General features: G+C 42.9%; 1 protein-coding gene across 2 annotated transcripts in view; it reads right to left on the reverse strand.

Annotated features, from left to right (window-relative positions):
* Positions 1-17,776, reverse strand: part of DNAH9 (dynein axonemal heavy chain 9) — a gene marked incomplete at both ends in the record, with an annotated part of 338,928 nt that extends 321,152 nt beyond the window's left edge. For both annotated transcript variants that reach the window (XM_081272229.1, XM_081272228.1), the window contains 4 exons: positions 4,194-4,324; positions 5,393-5,551; positions 8,334-8,530; positions 17,360-17,776. In XM_081272229.1, the coding sequence (XP_081128355.1) occupies positions 4,194-4,324; positions 5,393-5,551; positions 8,334-8,530; positions 17,360-17,776 (904 nt within the window). The remainder of the gene's footprint in view (positions 1-4,193; positions 4,325-5,392; positions 5,552-8,333; positions 8,531-17,359) is intronic.
* Between the last annotated feature and the right edge of the window lie 1,319 nt (positions 17,777-19,095).

The raw sequence follows: 19,095 nt of genomic DNA on the forward strand, positions 1-19,095 counted from the left end.
TGGGGGCTGATGGTGAGCATCGGAACCACTGAGCTGGGCAGGAGATTTGAGAATCCAACAGCCATTCCAATGAGCACATATTCTATGTGATATGAGGAAGAAGAGGCTGGGACCATCGTACTACTGGCTCATTCTCTCTCTGATACTCTGTGTTTTAAGGCCTTTAAAGGAGCCAAAATCTCCATTACTCACACAAATAGGCATTCCACTGAGAAGACACAAAGAGCACTCTAGTCCAAGCCAGGTGCAATCACCTTGTCTTCCAAAGACATAGCAACAGACAGAGCTAGGCTACACCTTTTAAAAATATATACAGTTGAGATTGGTACCAGGTCCCCCCATGGATACCAAAATCCAAGGATGCTCTCAAGTCCTTTGTGCAAGTCCCCTATATAAAAATGGTATGGTATTTGCATATTACTTACACACAGCCTACTGTATACTTTAAATCATCTCCGGCTGGCTGATGATGCCTAATACAATGTAAATGCTATTGGAAATAGTTGTTCTACTGCATTGTGTGTGTGTGTGTGTGTGTGTGTGTGTGTGTGTGAGAGAGAGAGAGAGAGAGAGAGAGAGAGAGAGAGAGAGAGAGAGAGAGAGTTTGTGTGTGGGATTGGGGATGAAATCCATGATCTTCTTGAATGTGGACAGCATGTACTGTTACCACTGAGCGATACTCCCAGCCCCACTGTCATAAAATTTGTATTGTTTTTATGGTTATATTGTTATGTTTTTGATTTTTTAAAATATTTTCAATCCTCAAGTAGTTGAATCCACAGGGTGGAACCCTTGAATATTGAGGGCTGACTGCAAATATAAATAGCCAATTGCACAGTGATGTCCAGTGGTTTGCTGGTAAATCTTTAACAACGGTTTCTTCAGTGACAAATGTCTTTATGTGTAACATTTGCTAGTTCCTGTGGTGCAGATATTCCCCATATTACCATCATGTCTGATTTCAAGTCACCAATTTGAATTCACTGAGTGCTGCTTGGCGGGTGGGAAAGTTAGAAACAGATGCAATGGAGCCACAGTGGGCCAGCCCAAGCTGCCTCCAGAGCAGCACTGGACTTGAACTTCTTACCCACGTACACACACCTTCCATCATTCATGACTGTGGCTAGCATTCAAATGTGTCCCCTCCCAAACTCAGGTGTTGAAACTTAATGTTGACTATGATGGTACTAAGTAGATGAGGCTCTAAGAGGTGCTTAGGCCACCAGGGCACCTCCCTTGGGAATGGGATGCAGGTTCTTCTCAAACACTCAGAGAGTGTTCTACTAGTTTGCCCTTCTACCTTCCACCATGTGATGACACAGCGCTCTTCTCCCCGACCCCCAGAGGATGCACCAAAAAGATGCCATCTTGGAAGCAGAGGGTAGCCCTTACCAGAAAACTGAACCTTGATTTTGGTCTTCCCAGCCTCCAAAATAGTGAGAAATAAATGTCTGTTCTTTATAAACTATCAGGTCTTTGGTTACCTGTTGCAGAAGCACAACTGTAAGACAACTGGCCAAGACAACTGGGCCAAATGTGCTCTCCTAGGAACCAGGGATACAACTCCCTAATCAATCTTTATTGCCCTGTTTTTCCTCCCCAAGGAAACGTTACTTCTTCTTTTCTAAGGTTTTTTCATCATTCAATCAATTCCGCTCCGACAATCCTATTTCCACCCATTTCTTCCACCCATTCAGCCCCCTTATTTATTTCTCACTGCTTTCCAATTCATGCTTATAATCCAGAAATACTTCTTTTCCTCTCCCTCTAGTCCATCCCTGAACCAATGAACTACCCTGATCGTGACTAGTAAGAATAATGCACATAGTATATCTGTTCAGCATAAAGGAAGCCAGATGCTCTGAAATTAAATTGGAAATGATAAAATCAATCAACAGCCTTTAAAATCTTTTTATTCTTGTAGACCCTGCCAAAATTTCTGACCGAGTCTCTGCCTAACACCTCTAATCAAATTTTCTCTTCTTCCCTCATTGGAATTGAATTACACTTCTAAAGGATTCCTACCGTTATAGTAGTGTTTATTATGTACTATTATAATGGCATTTTTTTTTCTAATTACATTGTCAATATATATTCTTCTGAAAAGAATTTTCTAAAGTTGGCCTCGGGAAATGAGTCTTTTGCACCTATTAATCTATGTGAATAAATAGTTTATTAAATCCACACGAGTATATTTGGGGGTACTAAAGAACCAATTTATAACATATATTTATTACATGTTATTTCATTTCAGAGTCCCAAATCTTAGGCTTTTGCACATTTATTTGTGTTGTAGCTGTGTCAACCTGTTAATATAGCTCCCTTCATATTTTTTCCACTAAATTTGCTTCCATTTTAGCCTAAATAAAATCATAATCATATCCTCCATATTCATGGGGGATTGGGTTCAGGGACCCCTGTAGATACCAAAATCTTAGGATGCTCAAGTTCTTTATATTAAACATCATAATGTTTGCATATAACCTCCATCCATCATTTTATAAACTATGTCAATGTAAATTCTATGAAAATAGTTGTTAACACTGTGTTATTTGGAGAATAATGACAAGATAAAAGACCTGCATGTGTCCAGTGCAGACATAAGTTTAAAAATTATCTTTAATCCCTGGTTGGTTGAATTCATGGGTGCAGAACCCACACATATGTCTTTGTGTGTAACATTTGCTAGTTCCTGTGGTGCATATATTCCCAATCGGGTCTGATTTCAAGTCACCAATTTGAATTCACTGAGTGCTGCTTGGCAGGTGGGAAAGTTTCCATATAAAATGGAAACTTTAAATCACCACCCAGAATGGAAAATCAGCATACTTTGCCAAAAACAGAGTAACCATTTGAGACATTTTACCAACTACCTGTCCACATACCTCTCATCATCTCTGATATCAGCAGTGGTAGGCATACTGCTTTGAGGCATGCCTGAATATTTGAAATGGAACATAGCCTGGGAACAAGAATAGATTCCTCTGAGACACAGCAAGTCTCAGTGAGGCAGTAAGCTGAGACCTCAAGAGACACCTTGTTCCAAGCTAGCTTTACATGTTAGCAGAGCACATAAAAGGGCCCAGGATGACCTCAAAAACCAACTTCTTATTCCAGGCCTTTTTTGTCATATAGCTCATGCCAGAAGCACCCTCACTAACTTTTAGTCCTTTTAGCTAAGTGGTTTCCATACCCCATGCCACTAGCAGAAGATGGATTGAAAGATTAGATAATGGGCTCTGGACACAGGACACTGCCCTCTTTAACAAAGCAAAAAGACCTTGCTAGTGTTCTATTCTGGACTTACATGGGAGAGTTAATTAATTTATTATTATTATTATTATTATTATTATTATTATTATTATTATTGCAATGGAGAACAAACCCAAGGCCTTGTGTGTGATAGGAAAGCACTCTATCACTATATCCCATAACCTTGGAGATTGTATTTAGAGAAAGTTCTGGGAGAGAAAAAATATTTGAAAAAAAAATCACTGCTTAGATTAAGCTGAAATTTTGTATGAAACTGCAAAAAACTTTAAATGTAGATTTTGACCTATAGTACTGTAGAGCAAGGAGGAGATTTGATAGGAAAAAAGTGAGAGGGATCAAAGTACACCAATGAAAAAAAAAATTACCTGCCTCTAATCATAGACTTTGCCAGCTTTGCAATACTGACAAGGGCCGATCTTGTCTGGTGTTCAAAGGGACAGGAAATTGCTGTCCCATATGACCATAGGAACAGAGAATGCAGACCAGAGTTAGAAACACAACAGAGATTTCTCAAGGAGTCAAGGGTGGAGGAGCCTGACTTCCAGAGATGAGAGATAACAACACAAAACGTATCTGTGTAATATGGTGGGGTCCACAAAGTCCTTCCACCTCGATTATCTCACAAGGGCTCAGAGAGGTACAATAGGTAGGAAGAGTGTGTCCTATAACCAAGCTACATACTGATGCTCAGAGATGTTGGCTGATTGTTCCCAGGTTCACAAAGTTATTGAAGAGCAAAAAGAGTACAATTCTGTATAGCTGCTCCTCTGTTTCCAGATTTGGTATCCTTGCTACTAGTTATATGTGCCAGGTTGGAACCCTATAAGGGCTTGAAGATGCTGACATTAGAGACCAGTGCATGCGTTGCTAAATAGGAAATTTGAGTCAGTATATTTGTGAGAGCATTTGCTGGTCCTCACCTGCGATGACGTCTCTGAACATGGCTTTGAAAGCTGGTAAATAGCTGCTATGAAGCTTATCCAGGAGCCCAGCCATGCCCCTCACCTGAATTGTTCGCAGCTGATTATGAATGTATTCCAGATCCTCATACCTGCAATACCACAGAGAAGGGTGAATCCTGGTGAGCATCATGGAATGCAAATCACACTGTTGTGACCCACCTGCACACACAGGCAGAGAGGACCCCAGCCTCAGGGTGCTCCAGCCCACGAAGCTTGGACATCTGTTCCAGAACAATGAGGGCAGAAGCCTGATTTAGGAACACAGGTTCAAAGGGGGGTAGCTCCAGGAAACACTGCTGTGACCATCTGGTGGTTCAAAGCCCTGCAGCTGGAGGTCATTAGCTCTAGCAGTAAGGCTGGGGCAGGGTGAGAGAAGTGTTGTCAGAGCAAGGCTGCTAGAGAAGGGCCTTGCTGGAAGTCAGCAAATGGCCGGAAACTGGGCAAGAAGATGGACCATCTCAGCATGGTGGTTCAAACAGGGCTGGAGCCCTATAGGCAAGACTGGTCATGGGATATGGACACTCTCCAATGTGAGGGCAGTAACGTCTGCCTCCAACATCTGTCTGTCTCCTTTTGAGTAAAGGATTTATCAGCACAATGATAAAGAGGAGCAAGAAAATGAGGAGCAAGAGAGAAAATAAGCAGGAGTGGGAGCCATAATGAGGTATTTCTGTTCACCCAGCGCAGGTGACACATAATGGATGACAGACTTTCTAGTCCTGCTACTAATGAGCGGAGACCTAGAACAGGTTATTTTGCAACCACCTTTCAAAACCCTTTCCCTCTTTCATTTCTTTACAAAAGGTAAGTGCACCCAGCCTCAACTGCCCAAGGAGAAGAGAGTAGAAATGAACAAAATAATAATACAAAAGCTGATTAATTTTACATGTAGTAGAAAGAGTCTTAGATGACATGCCAGAAGTTGGACTCAAGATAGGAAGGATGACTACTTAATCTCGTGGAAAGAGTCCCTCTTCCAATACACAGAAAAACTACTTGACCTATGAGGTTGAGCTGTCTGCCCAACCAGGAGGAGAAGCATTTGGAAGAAAGGACCAGACTCAGTGGTGACCACCCCACCCAGGCCAGCTTCCACTTTATCTTCTTTAAAATATCTTCCCTGCTCCCAAAATTCAGACCTGTGCCTCACTGTTTACCTTCTCTTCCAGAATTCCAACTCCACCTTTGGGGTGGGATTCTCCCCTTGTAAGAGTGGTTGAGAAGACTCTCTCTTGAGTACCACCTGGACTTGGTGGCTCCACTTGATCACTGCAGACTCAATGGCATAGATGACTGACTTATCGATGGCGTCCAAGCTGTGAGAGACAAGAGAAGTTTTCCTGGAATGTGGGGAAATAACTTAAGCCTGGGTGTATTAGTCTGTTTTTCATAGTTATATCAAAATTCTTGAGACTGGATAACTTATGAAGAAAAGAGGTTGAGTTAGCTCATGATTTTAGAGGCTGAAAGTATAAGCATCCCAAATCTGGCATCCAGTGAGGGCCTCTTGCCTGATGATATTAAGGTAGGGGTGTGTGTGAAGAGGGATCACAAAGCAAGACAGGAAGTCCAAAGCCCAACAGCAGGGGCCACAATTTGTGGCCACAAATTATCACAATTTGTCTGGAAGGAATTAACTGGGCTTCCACAGGATCTATGTTAGTCCTCTCTGAGGGCAATGAGATGACCCCGATGACCTAACTACCTTGCATTAAGCTCTGTCCCTTAAAGGTACCAACAACTCCAATAGCACCATGCTGAGGACCAAGCTTCTAACGCATGAGGCTGTGGGAGAAAAACTCATACCATATTCAAATCATTATACTGGGTGTCCTCCAGGAGAGAACCCCAAATATTTAAAAACAGGTAGGAAACTCCACCTAACCTGCACATTGTTAAATCTTTTCTTTCTTTCTTTTTTTTTTTTTTTTTGTAACAGATCCTCTTGAGTAGTCAGTGAAATGTACAGATTCCTTCTCAAGAAATCATGCTTATTTGCATATATATCCAACATTATTTATACAGATTCAGAGGCTCACTAACTATTCTGAAGATTAGCTTAAGAATTCTGAATGCCATTAAGACTACCTGTCAATGGAGGAATACTCTGGACAAGAAACATTTAGATGACCACCCAGATCTTATTTGAATCTCATTAGTAATGGCAAACTCCCAACTTAACTAAGCATCCCATTTTTTTTTTCCCCCAGGGAGAAACGTTGTCTCTACACTGCACAAAATGTATCTCCCTCCTACTTCCTCAGTCTGCTCTGAATTCTAATGTCTGCAGCAAGAGAAAACAGGTGACCCCTCCTTTGCCAGGCAAACCATCAACTCTGTGAATACCACCATCATGACCTGACTTTATCTCCATTTCCCCCCAAAAATGGGATTTCCAACTTTCCCACCCATACATCTTTTTTTTTTGTTTAATTTGTTTTAAATAATTTCATTGTGTTTGGAAGGAAGTAAAATATTTTTTAAATTTATTTATTTGCTCTAACTTGTTATATATAACAGCAAAATGCATTTAAATTCATAGTAAAATTGTTTTAAAAATTACATTCTGGCTATCTTTTTGTAAAGTCCTAATTGAAAATTGTACATATCAAACACCAAGGACACTATAACAAAAGGGAGTTTATCGTTCATATTTTCAGGTAAAAAAATACCCACCTTCACTTAATTTAATTAAATTCATATTTGTTGAGAAATGATATGGCCCAGTGGTTATGAAAGCCATTAAAGGGAGAAGTTACTCACTTCCCCCAAAATGATCTGGCCTTTTGGGAAATTATCCAATTTGAACAAAGGAATCAAACTCAGCAAGAATTACATATATATATGCTGAATGTTATTAAGTTAGAGTATAAAGGGACCAGGAAAAAGGTAGTTTAAATTTTACTTATTTTCAAAATTGGATATTTTTATTAAGCCACAATAAGTTCTCTAGTTAACGGGGAAATTACTTCAAATTATATATGTAGCAAATTACTTCCAATAGAAAAAGAAAAAGAAAAAAAAAGAAAACCCTTGTGAGGAAGTGTATTGCTGTTACACTTGTTACTTATCCCTCAGATGTCTCCTGGCTCCTGAATACACAATGTATATAGTAATGTATCCAGAAACTCCTGGCAATATGGCAGACCAGGTTCCAGCAGAAAGGCCACCTGTTGTCACAAACACATAGAAATGATGGATAAAATATAATATAATATATTATTTATATACAGAGCCTGTCTGGAAAGAAAAAAAATAATAACTAGGGGACAGAAATGAAGACAAGTCTAAGCTGGAATGATAGATGGAAGCTGATGGTGGACATGACTTATCAAAGGAGAAGTTGGGCTGGGGATGTGGCTCAAGCGGTAGTGTGCTCGCCTGGCATGCGTGTGGCCCGGGTTCGATCCTCAGCACCACATACATACAAAGATGTTGTGTCTGCCGAAAACTAAAAAATAAATATTAAAAAATTCTCTCTCTCTGTCTCTCTCACTCTCTCTTAAAAAAAAAAAAAAAAAAAAGGAGAAGAGGCTAAGGTTTGAATGCCCCCCTTAGGGACAGGAGGTATGGACTCTCCAGCTTAGCCAGATTTGCTCCTATTTGAAAGAGAAAAATAAAATAAACATAAAATGAATTCCCCAGAACCTGAAAAATGCCTGCAGCTGCTGTGGGGACGAGAGGCTGGGACAGTAACAAGAGCTGCCACCGTTGGTTCTGTGATATCAGGGGCTGAGCAAACAGGGAACGGGGGACGGCCTCCCAGACTGGACCTGGGTCTGCACCCACGAGAAGCTGCTTTCCTGATAAGGGCAGTACTGAAATCAGTGTGGCTACTCTGAACCCCGAAATGATTCTAAATGCAAAGAAGGAAACGTTGCCATAGCTTTAAAAGATCTCAGGCCGAGGGATGGAGGCAAAGGAAGTAATCAGCACAAACAGGGAATCTGAGGATGTTGCCAAAGGGAGCAGGGTGCACTTAAGTGAAGAAGGAGATGTGCAGAGTTAGGAACCGAAAAGTCATTCAAAGAAAACCTTCTGAGAAACCAGCTTCCCTCAGGTCTCAGAGGCCCATGTGGCCTGGCTGGAGGGACTTACTTGGTCTCATTTCCTGAATCCACAAACTTCAGTTTTTCGGAGCCCACCGGAAGAGGCAGCAAAGTTTTCCCCTTGACTTGCTCAAGGATGACCAGGAGGTCCCACTGGAGGGTGTGGGCGTGCTGCCGGACATCTTGACATACCATGTGGGGCCAATCCAGGTGGTTCTTCTCATTGGCCAGGACAGGAATGACAACCTGTAACAGAGGGACGCAGGGAAGAAAGGCAGGCCTTCCATTTCTGAGACTTTAAAAGACTATTCTGAACAAGGTCCACAAAGCTATATTCAACCTTTGGCAGGTCACTGTGCCGGAAGGCCTAATTCTAAAGTCCAGAATTTTGTGGGGCTTTGACATCTGGTAAAATCAGGAGGACCTCAAATTGCCTACCCACAAGTTTTCTTCCCCATCCTGCTCCTGCAGGTAAGACCCCGGAGCTAAACAACCTGGATGAAGAGAACCAGGCACATCCCTGAGTTGCAGGCTTCAGGTGCCTGCCAGCGGGGGGAACTATTCAAAGCAGCCCATCACATCCTCCCACGGGAACCAGGGGACACCACTCCTTCCGGATACTACTAAGTGTTCCTCCCACAGCCCCTGGTTGTTCACTCTGTTCCCAAGTGAACCCCCCATGCAGCTCCGCAGCTCTGCCTGGTACAGTGTAGTGTTCTCCCCCTCCTCTAGACTGTGAGTATATGTGACTAATAAACTGCTGCCCATGTCATCTATGCTATCGTGGGTGGGTTTTTTTTTTTTTTTTTGTACTGGGAATTAGACCAGGGATGTTCTACCACTGAGCTACAATCCAACCATTAAAGAAAAAAATATATTTTTTTTGATGCCGGGTCTTGCTGAGTTGCCCTGTCTAGCCTGGAACTTGTGATCCTCCTGCCTCTGCGTCCTGAGTAGCTGGGATTATAGGTGTGTACCACGGCACCCAGCTGGGGTGTTTTGGGTTTGGCCATCACTATTATCCTGGGGCAGGAATCCCTTCCTTGTCAACATGGTGAATAGAAGCTGAATGAAATAATTCTAAAGATCAGAAGCAAAATAAATAAATAAATGAACAAACAAATAAATAAATAAATAAAATTGATTAAATTAAATTAAAGGACTAATGTAGGTAAAAACGGCCATCTATTTACAGTGGGGTACCAGGGGGACTTTTAAAAAGTAAGCAAAGTCGAGCATCTTGAATCCATCTTAGGGCGAACATTAGCTAATTTTGGCCACCCAACAGAATTCCTCTTCTTTTAATACCAGTCCCTAAATCTAGAGGTGGATTTGGAACCCACTCTGAGGCAGGGAGAGTAGGTCAAAGTCTTATTTCAACTTTTCAAGGAAGAGACACCTTCTCTTTTCTCCTAGTCTGGAGCTTTGGGTGGTCATCTTGTTACCCCTAGGGAGTCTTGGGATGAAGCCAATAAAAAGCAGAGGGAATCTATAGATGGAGAGAAACCACATCCTGAGGATGGTTTCGAATTCCAGAATCAAGCTGCTTCTGAAGTTTCTGAACTTAAATTGAGTTTCTATCTCTAGCAACTTAGAGAGTTGTCAATTAAACGCATGAGGAAGCTCTAGCCTGTAAAAATCTCCCAGGGAGTGGAAAGGAAAGGCTAGAAAGACAGGCAACATGATGGGCAGGAGTAAGGATGAAAAGGAATTAGGATGCAGGTGCATGGTTTGGTTCTGCATGCAACCAGTAAGTCCTGGGAGCTGCCAAACAGAACAGATAGAGCCAGCATGTTACATTCCAGATGATGGTGGTTCCTGCCTGGTCTTTCTAGAAACATTCATTGAGATGAAGATGCATGACAGGTGCACTGAGACAACAGAAAGCAAAAATATAAAGTTGTACACTAAGATATGTGACACTGATGCTGAGAAAAGACCATTTGGATCCAGGACAGACAGTCTAAGAAGGAAAGAAGATGAACTGAATTTTTTTCTAGGATCTCAAAGGCAGGGACTATATCTCATATGAATCTTATATATCCACAGTTCTTCCTAGGGTCTGGCATTTAGGGAGCATCACATACAGCTTTATAAATTTAAACTTGGGTTGGATTTTTGGTGGGGAGGGGTACTAGGGATTGAATGCAGGGGCACTCAACCACTGAGCCACATCCCCAGCCCTATTTTGTGCTTTTTATTTAGAGATGCGGTCTCACTGAGTTGCTTAGCACCTTGCTTTTACTGACTCTGAACTCACGATCTTCCTGCCTCAGCCTCCCTAGCCACAGGGATTATAGGTGGGCGTCACCACGCCTATCTTGGGTTGGATTTTGGAGAGCTCAGAGTGATAGGAAAATAATAAATGTGAACTGTCTATGAAATGGAAATCTACTCATTCATTCATTTACTATGTGCTAGTTCTGTTCTAGGTGCTAGGAGGATGCATCTATGTGCTAGTGCATTTACTATGTGCTAGAAGGATGCATCACTGAACAAAATAGATGAATGTTCCTGACCTCATGAAGTTCATGTTCCAGGGAAGAGAAAGTCCATAAGCAATGTGCTCTGTGAATAAAAATAAAACCTGGGAGGTAGATGAAAAGTCTGAAGTGGAGGAGATGTCATTATAATCACTGAAGTCAGTGCAGGCCTCAGTGAGAAGATAACATTCAATAAAGGTAGGGCTAAGGGAGAGTGCTCTGCAGATCCTTGGGGGAAGTACATGGCAGGTAGAAGGTATAGGCAGTGCAAAAGCCCTGAGGTGGGAATATTCCTGATAGAATCAAGGAAAAGTGTGGAAACCAGAGAAACTGGGACAGGTAAGCAAGAATAGGAGTAATAAAGGGGAACAAACCACATACAGCCTTGCCTGTAGAATTTTTATTTATTTTTTTTTAACTTTCAGAGAAATGAACATCTCTGACAGGCTTTGAACAAAGGGGTGACATGATCTGACACCTTTTAGTAGTATATCACTCTACTACTGTGACGAGATTGGACCCTAGGAAGTAAAAGAGACAAAGGAGGTCAGTGAAGAAGTTAGGACTATAGTACAGTAGATGGTGGCTTGGCCGGGGGCAGTAGCCAGGTGCATCAGAAATGATCTGATTCTATACTCATGTTGAAGGTAGAGCCAATGTGACGTCTTATGAACTGGTTTGGGGGATGTGAGAGACAAAGAGCAGCTGCATGGCTCCAAGATTTGGGGCTTGAGCAAAGGGCAGAATGGGGTTGCCAAGAACGGATGGGAGGAAGCGTCAGGGTCCAGTTCTCGAGAGAGGATCAGGAGGGTGCACTGGGACATGATGAAATTTGAGGTTTTCACCAGACTTCAAGGACTTGATGTTTAATAGGCAATAGGAAATGCTGGTGGGGGCTCAGAGGGGAAGAAAAGGCTGGTGATAACAAACCCAGGTGCTGTCACATACAGATGGCTTATAAAAATTTGAAATCAAGACTCCCTAGGGAAAAGAAGACACACACGTGCATATGTGTGTACACGTGTGTGCGTAGCAACTAAAGGGGTGTATATGCACACACACACACATATATATATACATACATACATACACATATACATATATAAATATATATAATATATATAAATACACATATAAATAAAGAATATCAAGAGAGACAGAGAGACAGAGAATGTATAAGGAATGAGCCACAAAGTCCTCAATGTTAAGAAGTTGGGAAGAATGTAAATGGTAGTACAACCACTGTGGAAATCAGTATAGAGGTCCCTCTAAAGACTAGAATGGGGTCCACAATTTGACCCACTATACCACTCCTTGGTATTTATTCTAAAAAATTAAAGTCATCCTACTATAGTGATACAAGCATATCCATTTTTTATAGCAGCACAATTCACAGTAGCCAAATTATTATGGGAACCAGACTGGGCATTGGTCAACATCTATATAACATGATATATATATATATATATATATATATATATATATATATATATATATATATATATATATATACATACATACATACACATACACACACACACATACATACTTAATGATATGTCATTTGCAGGAAAATGGGTGGAACTTGAGAGCATTTTGACATGCTTATGTCAAACTCAAAAAGTTGTCATATGTTTTATCTCATCTGTGGACTAGAGGAAAAAAAATGGGGCTAGTTGGTAAGTTATCTTGAAAATGGAAGGGAGACCAGTAGAGAGAGGGGGACTGTGGGAGGGAAGAGGAGAGGGAAAGGGGATATACTGGGGAATGAAATAGAGCAAATTATATTGTTGTGTTGTGTGCATGTACAAATATATATATAACAACTAATTCCACCACTGTATATATTTATAATGCACCAATAAAAATGAAAAAAAATTAAAAAATAGTAATTGCAAATAAGAAGAGGAAGAAGGAGGAGGAGGAGGAGGAGGAAGAAATGGAAGAGGAGAAGAGGAGGAGGAGGAGGAAACAAAGAGAGGCAGCCATCAGAGGAAACTGAGAAGGAATAGTCATGTAGTCATGGTGATAGTCACAAATCTGAAGATTGGTGTCCTGGAAGGCAAATGAAGAAAGTGCTTTTGGGAGAAGAGATCAATCGTGAGCAGTGATAAATGCTGCTCACCAGTCAAGCAGGGTGAGGACTCATGAATGGCCATGCGAATTGGCCAAGTGGAGATCACTGGAAACATCGTCAAGGTCTTTTATTCCTCCTCTGGGAAGTATGGGAGTAAAAGTCTGATGAGTATGTGACAAAACAGGAAAAGATGGGGACACAGCAAGAAGAGACACACATTCCAGAAGTCTGGCTGTAAAGGGAATGATAGAAATAGAGTGGCAGATGATGAGGGAAATGGGATCTTTGTTTGATGAAGAGTAACTGGTAGAAAGGGGAAAAATAAGAATGGAAGGGTGGGGGGGAATTATGAGAGTAGGATTCAGAGCAAAAAAATGACCATTATAATCTTAGGGTTGGCATCAAAGTCTGCTTGTAGCAACCAAAAGAGAAGCAGAGGGTACGAGCATGGGCATTTACCTTGTTTGTTAAAGAAAGTGTCAAGAGCATCATAGAGAGAGGTTAAAAGAGGAGCTTCAGACAGTTGGAAGGTAGATAAAAGAAAGCTATGAAATAGTGATTCATAAGAGTAAGGAAATAGCTGGAATAGAAAAACAAATAGGATGTCTTCCTCTGGGAAGCAGAAAGGCCTACTAGGGGTTCAAGGTCAAGAATGTCAAGTGGAGCCTCTTGGTTTTCCCTAGCCCCACGCAGCTTTCATGGTGCAGGTGTGGAGTGTGCAGAGGGCTGGATTTCACAGTGAGGAAGAAGTCAGGAAGCAATGCAGGGGAATAGTGGAAAGGATGGAGTATGACTCTCAAGCTAGCCAGGGAAAAGGACACGATGTGGGATAGTGGGATAGGGGACCTGACCCAAGCTTGGACTTATGTGGAGATAGTGTTTGGAAAGTGTACAAGCCCATGCCCTGGAGGTCCTGGCAAGGTCAGGGGTTGTTTGTAGCCAGAGCATGAAAAGGGGAAAGGCAGGGTTAGTGGCCAGAGAAGGAGGCCCATGGAATTGGATCCCGACAGTGGTGATTATTGGTAATACGGGGCCTGGGAATGGCCAGGGGAGGGGCGCTGAAGCTAGAAAGGGCAGGATCACAGGAGGAGAAAGGAACTAGGAAGCCACAGAGGCCAAGTTATTGGAAGGATCCTTTATATGTCTATGGAAATAATCATATGTTTGGAGCAGCCGTGTTGGGGAGAGTCCCATGATCCAGGAGTGAAAGTCATGGAGAAATGACGGCAGTGGCATTAACCCAGGATATGAGGTCAAAATGGGTGACCCTGATGTTAAGAAATCCAAACTGGAGGTTTATCAAGCTGAATGGAGAAGCCATTCTACCTCCAGGCTCACAGGAAGAAGGACCCTGGGGGGAAATTCAGCTGAATCCCCAGGGGAGAGCCTATCTGGGCCACAGCAAGGTAACAAGGATCTGAGGAAAATTGTGAATGGGACACAGAGGGGCAGTGATTCTCCTCCTTTACAGAATACCTACGTGTGACGCACTCTGTTTCGGGTGTCCTAGTATATTAAGACCAAGACAACTCTATGAGACAGTGTAGGTCTGATGGCTGGGTTAATCCACTCACATCCTAGATTTGACTGGGACAGAACTGGGGTTTGAACACTGGCCCATCAGCCTTCAAATTCCTCACTCACTCTCCAAAACACAGAAATTCAAAGAGGCAGCCATGTCTCAGAAAAACAGAAAAAATAACCTGGCAGCCGGGCATCAAGTGGTTGGCAGGAGAGAGAGAGGAATTAGGAAAACTAGTTACTAAATTCTGTTAATTGCTCCTTCAAATGGTTCTGAGATACGTTTTCCTTTTTATTTCATACCTGTGTAATGGGATGAAAATAATGCTGAAATTATAGCTTGTTGTTCTTGTCAACGCCTCCCTTAACCACCAACACACACACACACACACACACACACACACACACACACACATGCACGCACACAGCAGGGAGACTTCTCTCAGACAGGTGGGTTCTTTGGCTTTAGTGGTTGAGACAGAGGAGAGCAAGTGGACTGGAGGGCCACCAAGCAGGGAGAAGGGGAGGGGACTCAGCGGATGGGAGGGGTGAGCAACACTTTCCAATGACACTGGATCAGCTACAGGTTATATAACAGAGGTGGAAGGGAGGACAGAGGGTTGAATGAACTGAGGATGCCTATCTTAGCTTTTGAAAAATGCAAGTAAAGGACCTGAGTGATTTTAAAAATAAATTACTTTATTTTAAATTTTAAATAGATAATACATTCACATCGTGCAAATTTTAAAAGATACAAAAGCTTTTAAAGTGAAAAATATAGCTTCTACCTATTCCTGTACTTCAACCACTCAGATCCCCTAGACTATGGATCACTTTATTAAAGAGGGTCCTCCCTCCTTCCCTCCCCCTTTCCTCCCTTCCTTTCCCCCCTCCCCCTCTCTCTCTTATACCCTTTCTAGAATTTTCACTCCTCTTTTTAACATAAATGGTGGCATACTATACATGTAATTCCGAACCTGTTTAAACAGTTATCTTATGTTGCAGCATTACTCAGAATAGTCGAGATGAAAGTGAACTAGGTATCCCAGAGGAATGAATAAATGAATAAAATGTGGTATATACATACAACAGAATATTATTCAGCTTGAAAAAAAAAAGAAATTCCTGCCATATGTGATAACAGAGATGAACCTTGAAGGCATTAGCCTGAGTGAAAGAAACCAGTTACAAAGGGACAAATACTGCACAATTCCACTTAGGTGCCTAGAGTAGCCAAATTCATAGAGACAGGCAGTACAATGGTGTTTGCCAAGAGCAGGAGAAAGGGGATGCTGGAATTGTTTGGTACATGAAGGGTTTCAGTCATGCTAGATGGGAGAATCCGGGAATCTGCTCTATATGCTTGACCATATTGTACTGTATACTTGGAAATTGTTAGGAGAATGAATTCTGTTATGTGGGTTTTACACCAAAATTAAAAGCATTACCTTAAGGGGGTGTTATATATCAAAAGATTCTTTTTAACAGCTCCAACATATTTCACTGTATAAATGGACTATAATTCATTCACCCAGCTTCCAAATGAAGAATATTCAATTTGTCTCCAATCCTTTTCAATGCACCAAGAAAAAATCTTGAATATGTGAGGATGTGAATTATTTTAAAATTACTTTTGCTTACTGGACTGTATTTCCTTAGCCACAACACAGCTCTGAGATGGGCACATTGTCCCCCATATGCACTAGTTTGTCCTGTCTCTGAATCTTTGTTCAACTGTCCTCATACCTTGAAAGTTACCTTGATCCTTACTTACCCTGATCCTTCTCCTTGTTCAAGAGCCAGTTCAACACTTAAGGCCAAGAGTGCTTCTTAGACTATGCATACCTCTCTTTTCTGAACCCGAGGACACTTTCTAACATCATTCATTAGGGGACTTGACCCAAGCTTGGACTTATGTGGAGATAGTGTTTGGGAAAACGTTTAGGGAAGCTCTACCCTCACCCCAATCAAAACAGTTTTAAATATTTGGAATATATGATTAATTACATGTTTTGGCTTTTTAAGCATTTCACGGATGGGAACTTGTCTTCTATTATTTGGTATTCCCATAACATCTAACTGGTTCTCTGTACATACTTATTTCACAGTTGGCAAGGCCCAGAGCGTTAGTCTCCAGAAGCTCACGTGCCCAACTGGCAAGGAAATTGGCTCCCATTCCAGAAGGTCTAAGTGGCCTAAGAATCATTCCTGAGTACTCCCATGAAACCTCCTGCATTCTCCAGGGCTCCAGTATAGTGTCACCAAGCATAATCCACATCTCAACCTTCCTCCCTGAATTCCAGGCAGATCCCTCCAAAATGCCTTCTGGGCATCTCCAAAAGGATGCTCAAACTTCTGCGGGCACAAGGATGGCTTTTGGCAAATGATTGTGTGATGAATGAATGAGGTGAAAATCGAAACCGACACCTCCATCTAAACTCCTATGCAAAAGTAAAAACTTTGCTTTTCATTCCTCGGGTGCATTAGAAATGCCCCCTTATTCACCACTTCCTGACCTCAGCCCTTCCTGATTTACAGAAGGGATTAAAAAATTGACTTAAAAACCGGTCAGGACTTGGGCACTCTTCAGACTCGGGCCTCTTCTCCACTTTGGCTTGAACTGGGACCTGAACTCAAGTCAGCCCCTTCGTGTTCAGCTCTGGCTTGGCCTCCACTCAAGACTTTCTCTGGCTCCCATCTTACAGCTCACCCATCCCATCCACGCCTACCATGTCTTCTCCTAATTTTAGTTTCCATCCAGCTCCAGCCCTTCCTCTCCCACTCTGCCTCAGCCCCCATTTCCCTTCCTCATTCCAGAATTGGGCTCCTGGTCAGGGCTCCAGCCCTGGCCTTGCGCCTCTACCTATGACCCCGCCCCTTAGCCCTCCCCTGCAGCTTCGCCCCTCCCCCTATGGCTCCGCCTCCGCCCCTCTCGGCTCCTCCCCCTCCCCCACCCCAGTTTCAGCCAGAGCGGGGCCGCCAACCCACCCTCACCTCGGAGAACAGCGCAGCCAGGTGCTCCAGAGGCGCCGCGGGCAGGTCCCCGCAGAGCACAGCGCCGCGGAGGCTGTGGGGCCCTGGAGGCTCGGGTCTGGTGCGCAGGAAAAAAAGTCCCTTAGCACGGGCAGGGCCAGACTCGGGTCCCGCGTCCAACCCGGGTCGCACCACCAGGCCCCCGGGCCCAGGCCGCACCACCAGCAGCGGCCGCGGCTCCTCCGCAGCATCGCGCCCCAGGAAGGCCTGGAGCAGCTGCTCCGCTTCAGCCGTCCCTGAGCAGCGCTCCCAGGCTCCCGCCACCGGCCGCAGGCTCTGAGCCACGCAGGCCCCTAGGAGACGCAGTCTCGGGTCGGCGCAGGGTTCCGGGTCCGCGTTCTCCGCGGCCAGCGCGGCCCGCTCCTCAGCGCTCGGCATCGCGCGCGGCCTCCAGCTGCATCGGTTTCCCTAGCGACGGGGACGCGGCCAGGACTTCCCTCCTCTGCTCCCCTCCTATTGGGCACAGGGCTCCTAGCCCCGCCCCTTCCAGGCTAATAAGGTAGGCGGGGAGCCGCGGGAATGGGCGGGGACGCGTCGCTGTTGCTAGGAAACGAGCCTAGGCTCCGACTGAATTGCGGGTTTGGTGGCTTGGAAGAGCTAAAGGGTGACTGTGGAGGGCCATGGTTTATTGGTCGGGTGCATGGATAAGAGGTCAAACATACAAATACTGTTAATTCATATCCCATCGTCTTATATGTAAGAAACCTATAAAACCTAAAAACCTTAAATTGAGCTTTTTATAGGTTTTTATCCGTGTCTCATATATAGATAGAATGATAGGACATTTTAAGGATCCTTTTGGCCAAGGTCAGATTCAGTTCTTCAGAGGTCTCCAGACGCTGCAAACAGTATGATTCTTTTATCTGTATCCTAAATATGTAATCTAGAAAACTTAAACACAGTGCCAAATCATAATGTAGATGTAAGGAAATTCAGTGAATTTTTAAAATTTATTTCTCACGATGATAACTAAATACTTTAGGGCAATACTAGTCCAATACAACTTTCTGCAATGATGGAAGCACTCCATATTTGTTCTAGCCACAGGTGTGCCATAAGGGACATGAAGTACATTGGTGCCACTGATGAATTGAAATTTTAAGTTTATTTGAAGTATAAATAGGCAAATGTGGCTAATCATTATCATGTTGGGAAGCTCAGCTTCAAACTTTTAATATCAGGTTTTAAAAAATATATTTATTTTTATTTATTTATTTTTATGTGGTGCTGAGGATCGAACCCAGTGCCTCACATGTACTAGGCAAGTGTTCTACCACTGAGCCACAACTCCAGCTCCATAATATCAGTTTTTTTTTAAAGTTTACTTTTTCAGTGCCTTTCTTTGCCTATGTTTTAGGCACGTGCTTCATCTGCCAAAAGAATAGTCATAATCTGAGATCCCCTTTATTTTCATAGGCAATCAGTTCTTCTTATATGTAGTGAAGCTCTTATAAATCTGAAAGATGTTCAGAGCCTCCTCATCCTGTCCTATATGCAAAACTTATCTCCAAAAAGAAATAATGTGAAGAGTCTTTCTTAACCTTAGAATTAGCAATTGTCATCTGCTGATTTCTTCTCCATGAGCAGGATAAAGAGCTTGGCCCTTTATATGCATGGAAGATTAGGGTATATGGGTACCAAAGAAATGGACAAGTGAGTCAGCACGAGGCCTGCAGATTTGTAAGGAGCTCCTTCTG

This window comes from Spermophilus citellus (genome assembly GCF_964194105.1).
Source record: "Spermophilus citellus genome assembly, chromosome: 17".
NCBI classification, from domain to species: Eukaryota; Metazoa; Chordata; class Mammalia; order Rodentia; family Sciuridae; genus Spermophilus; species Spermophilus citellus.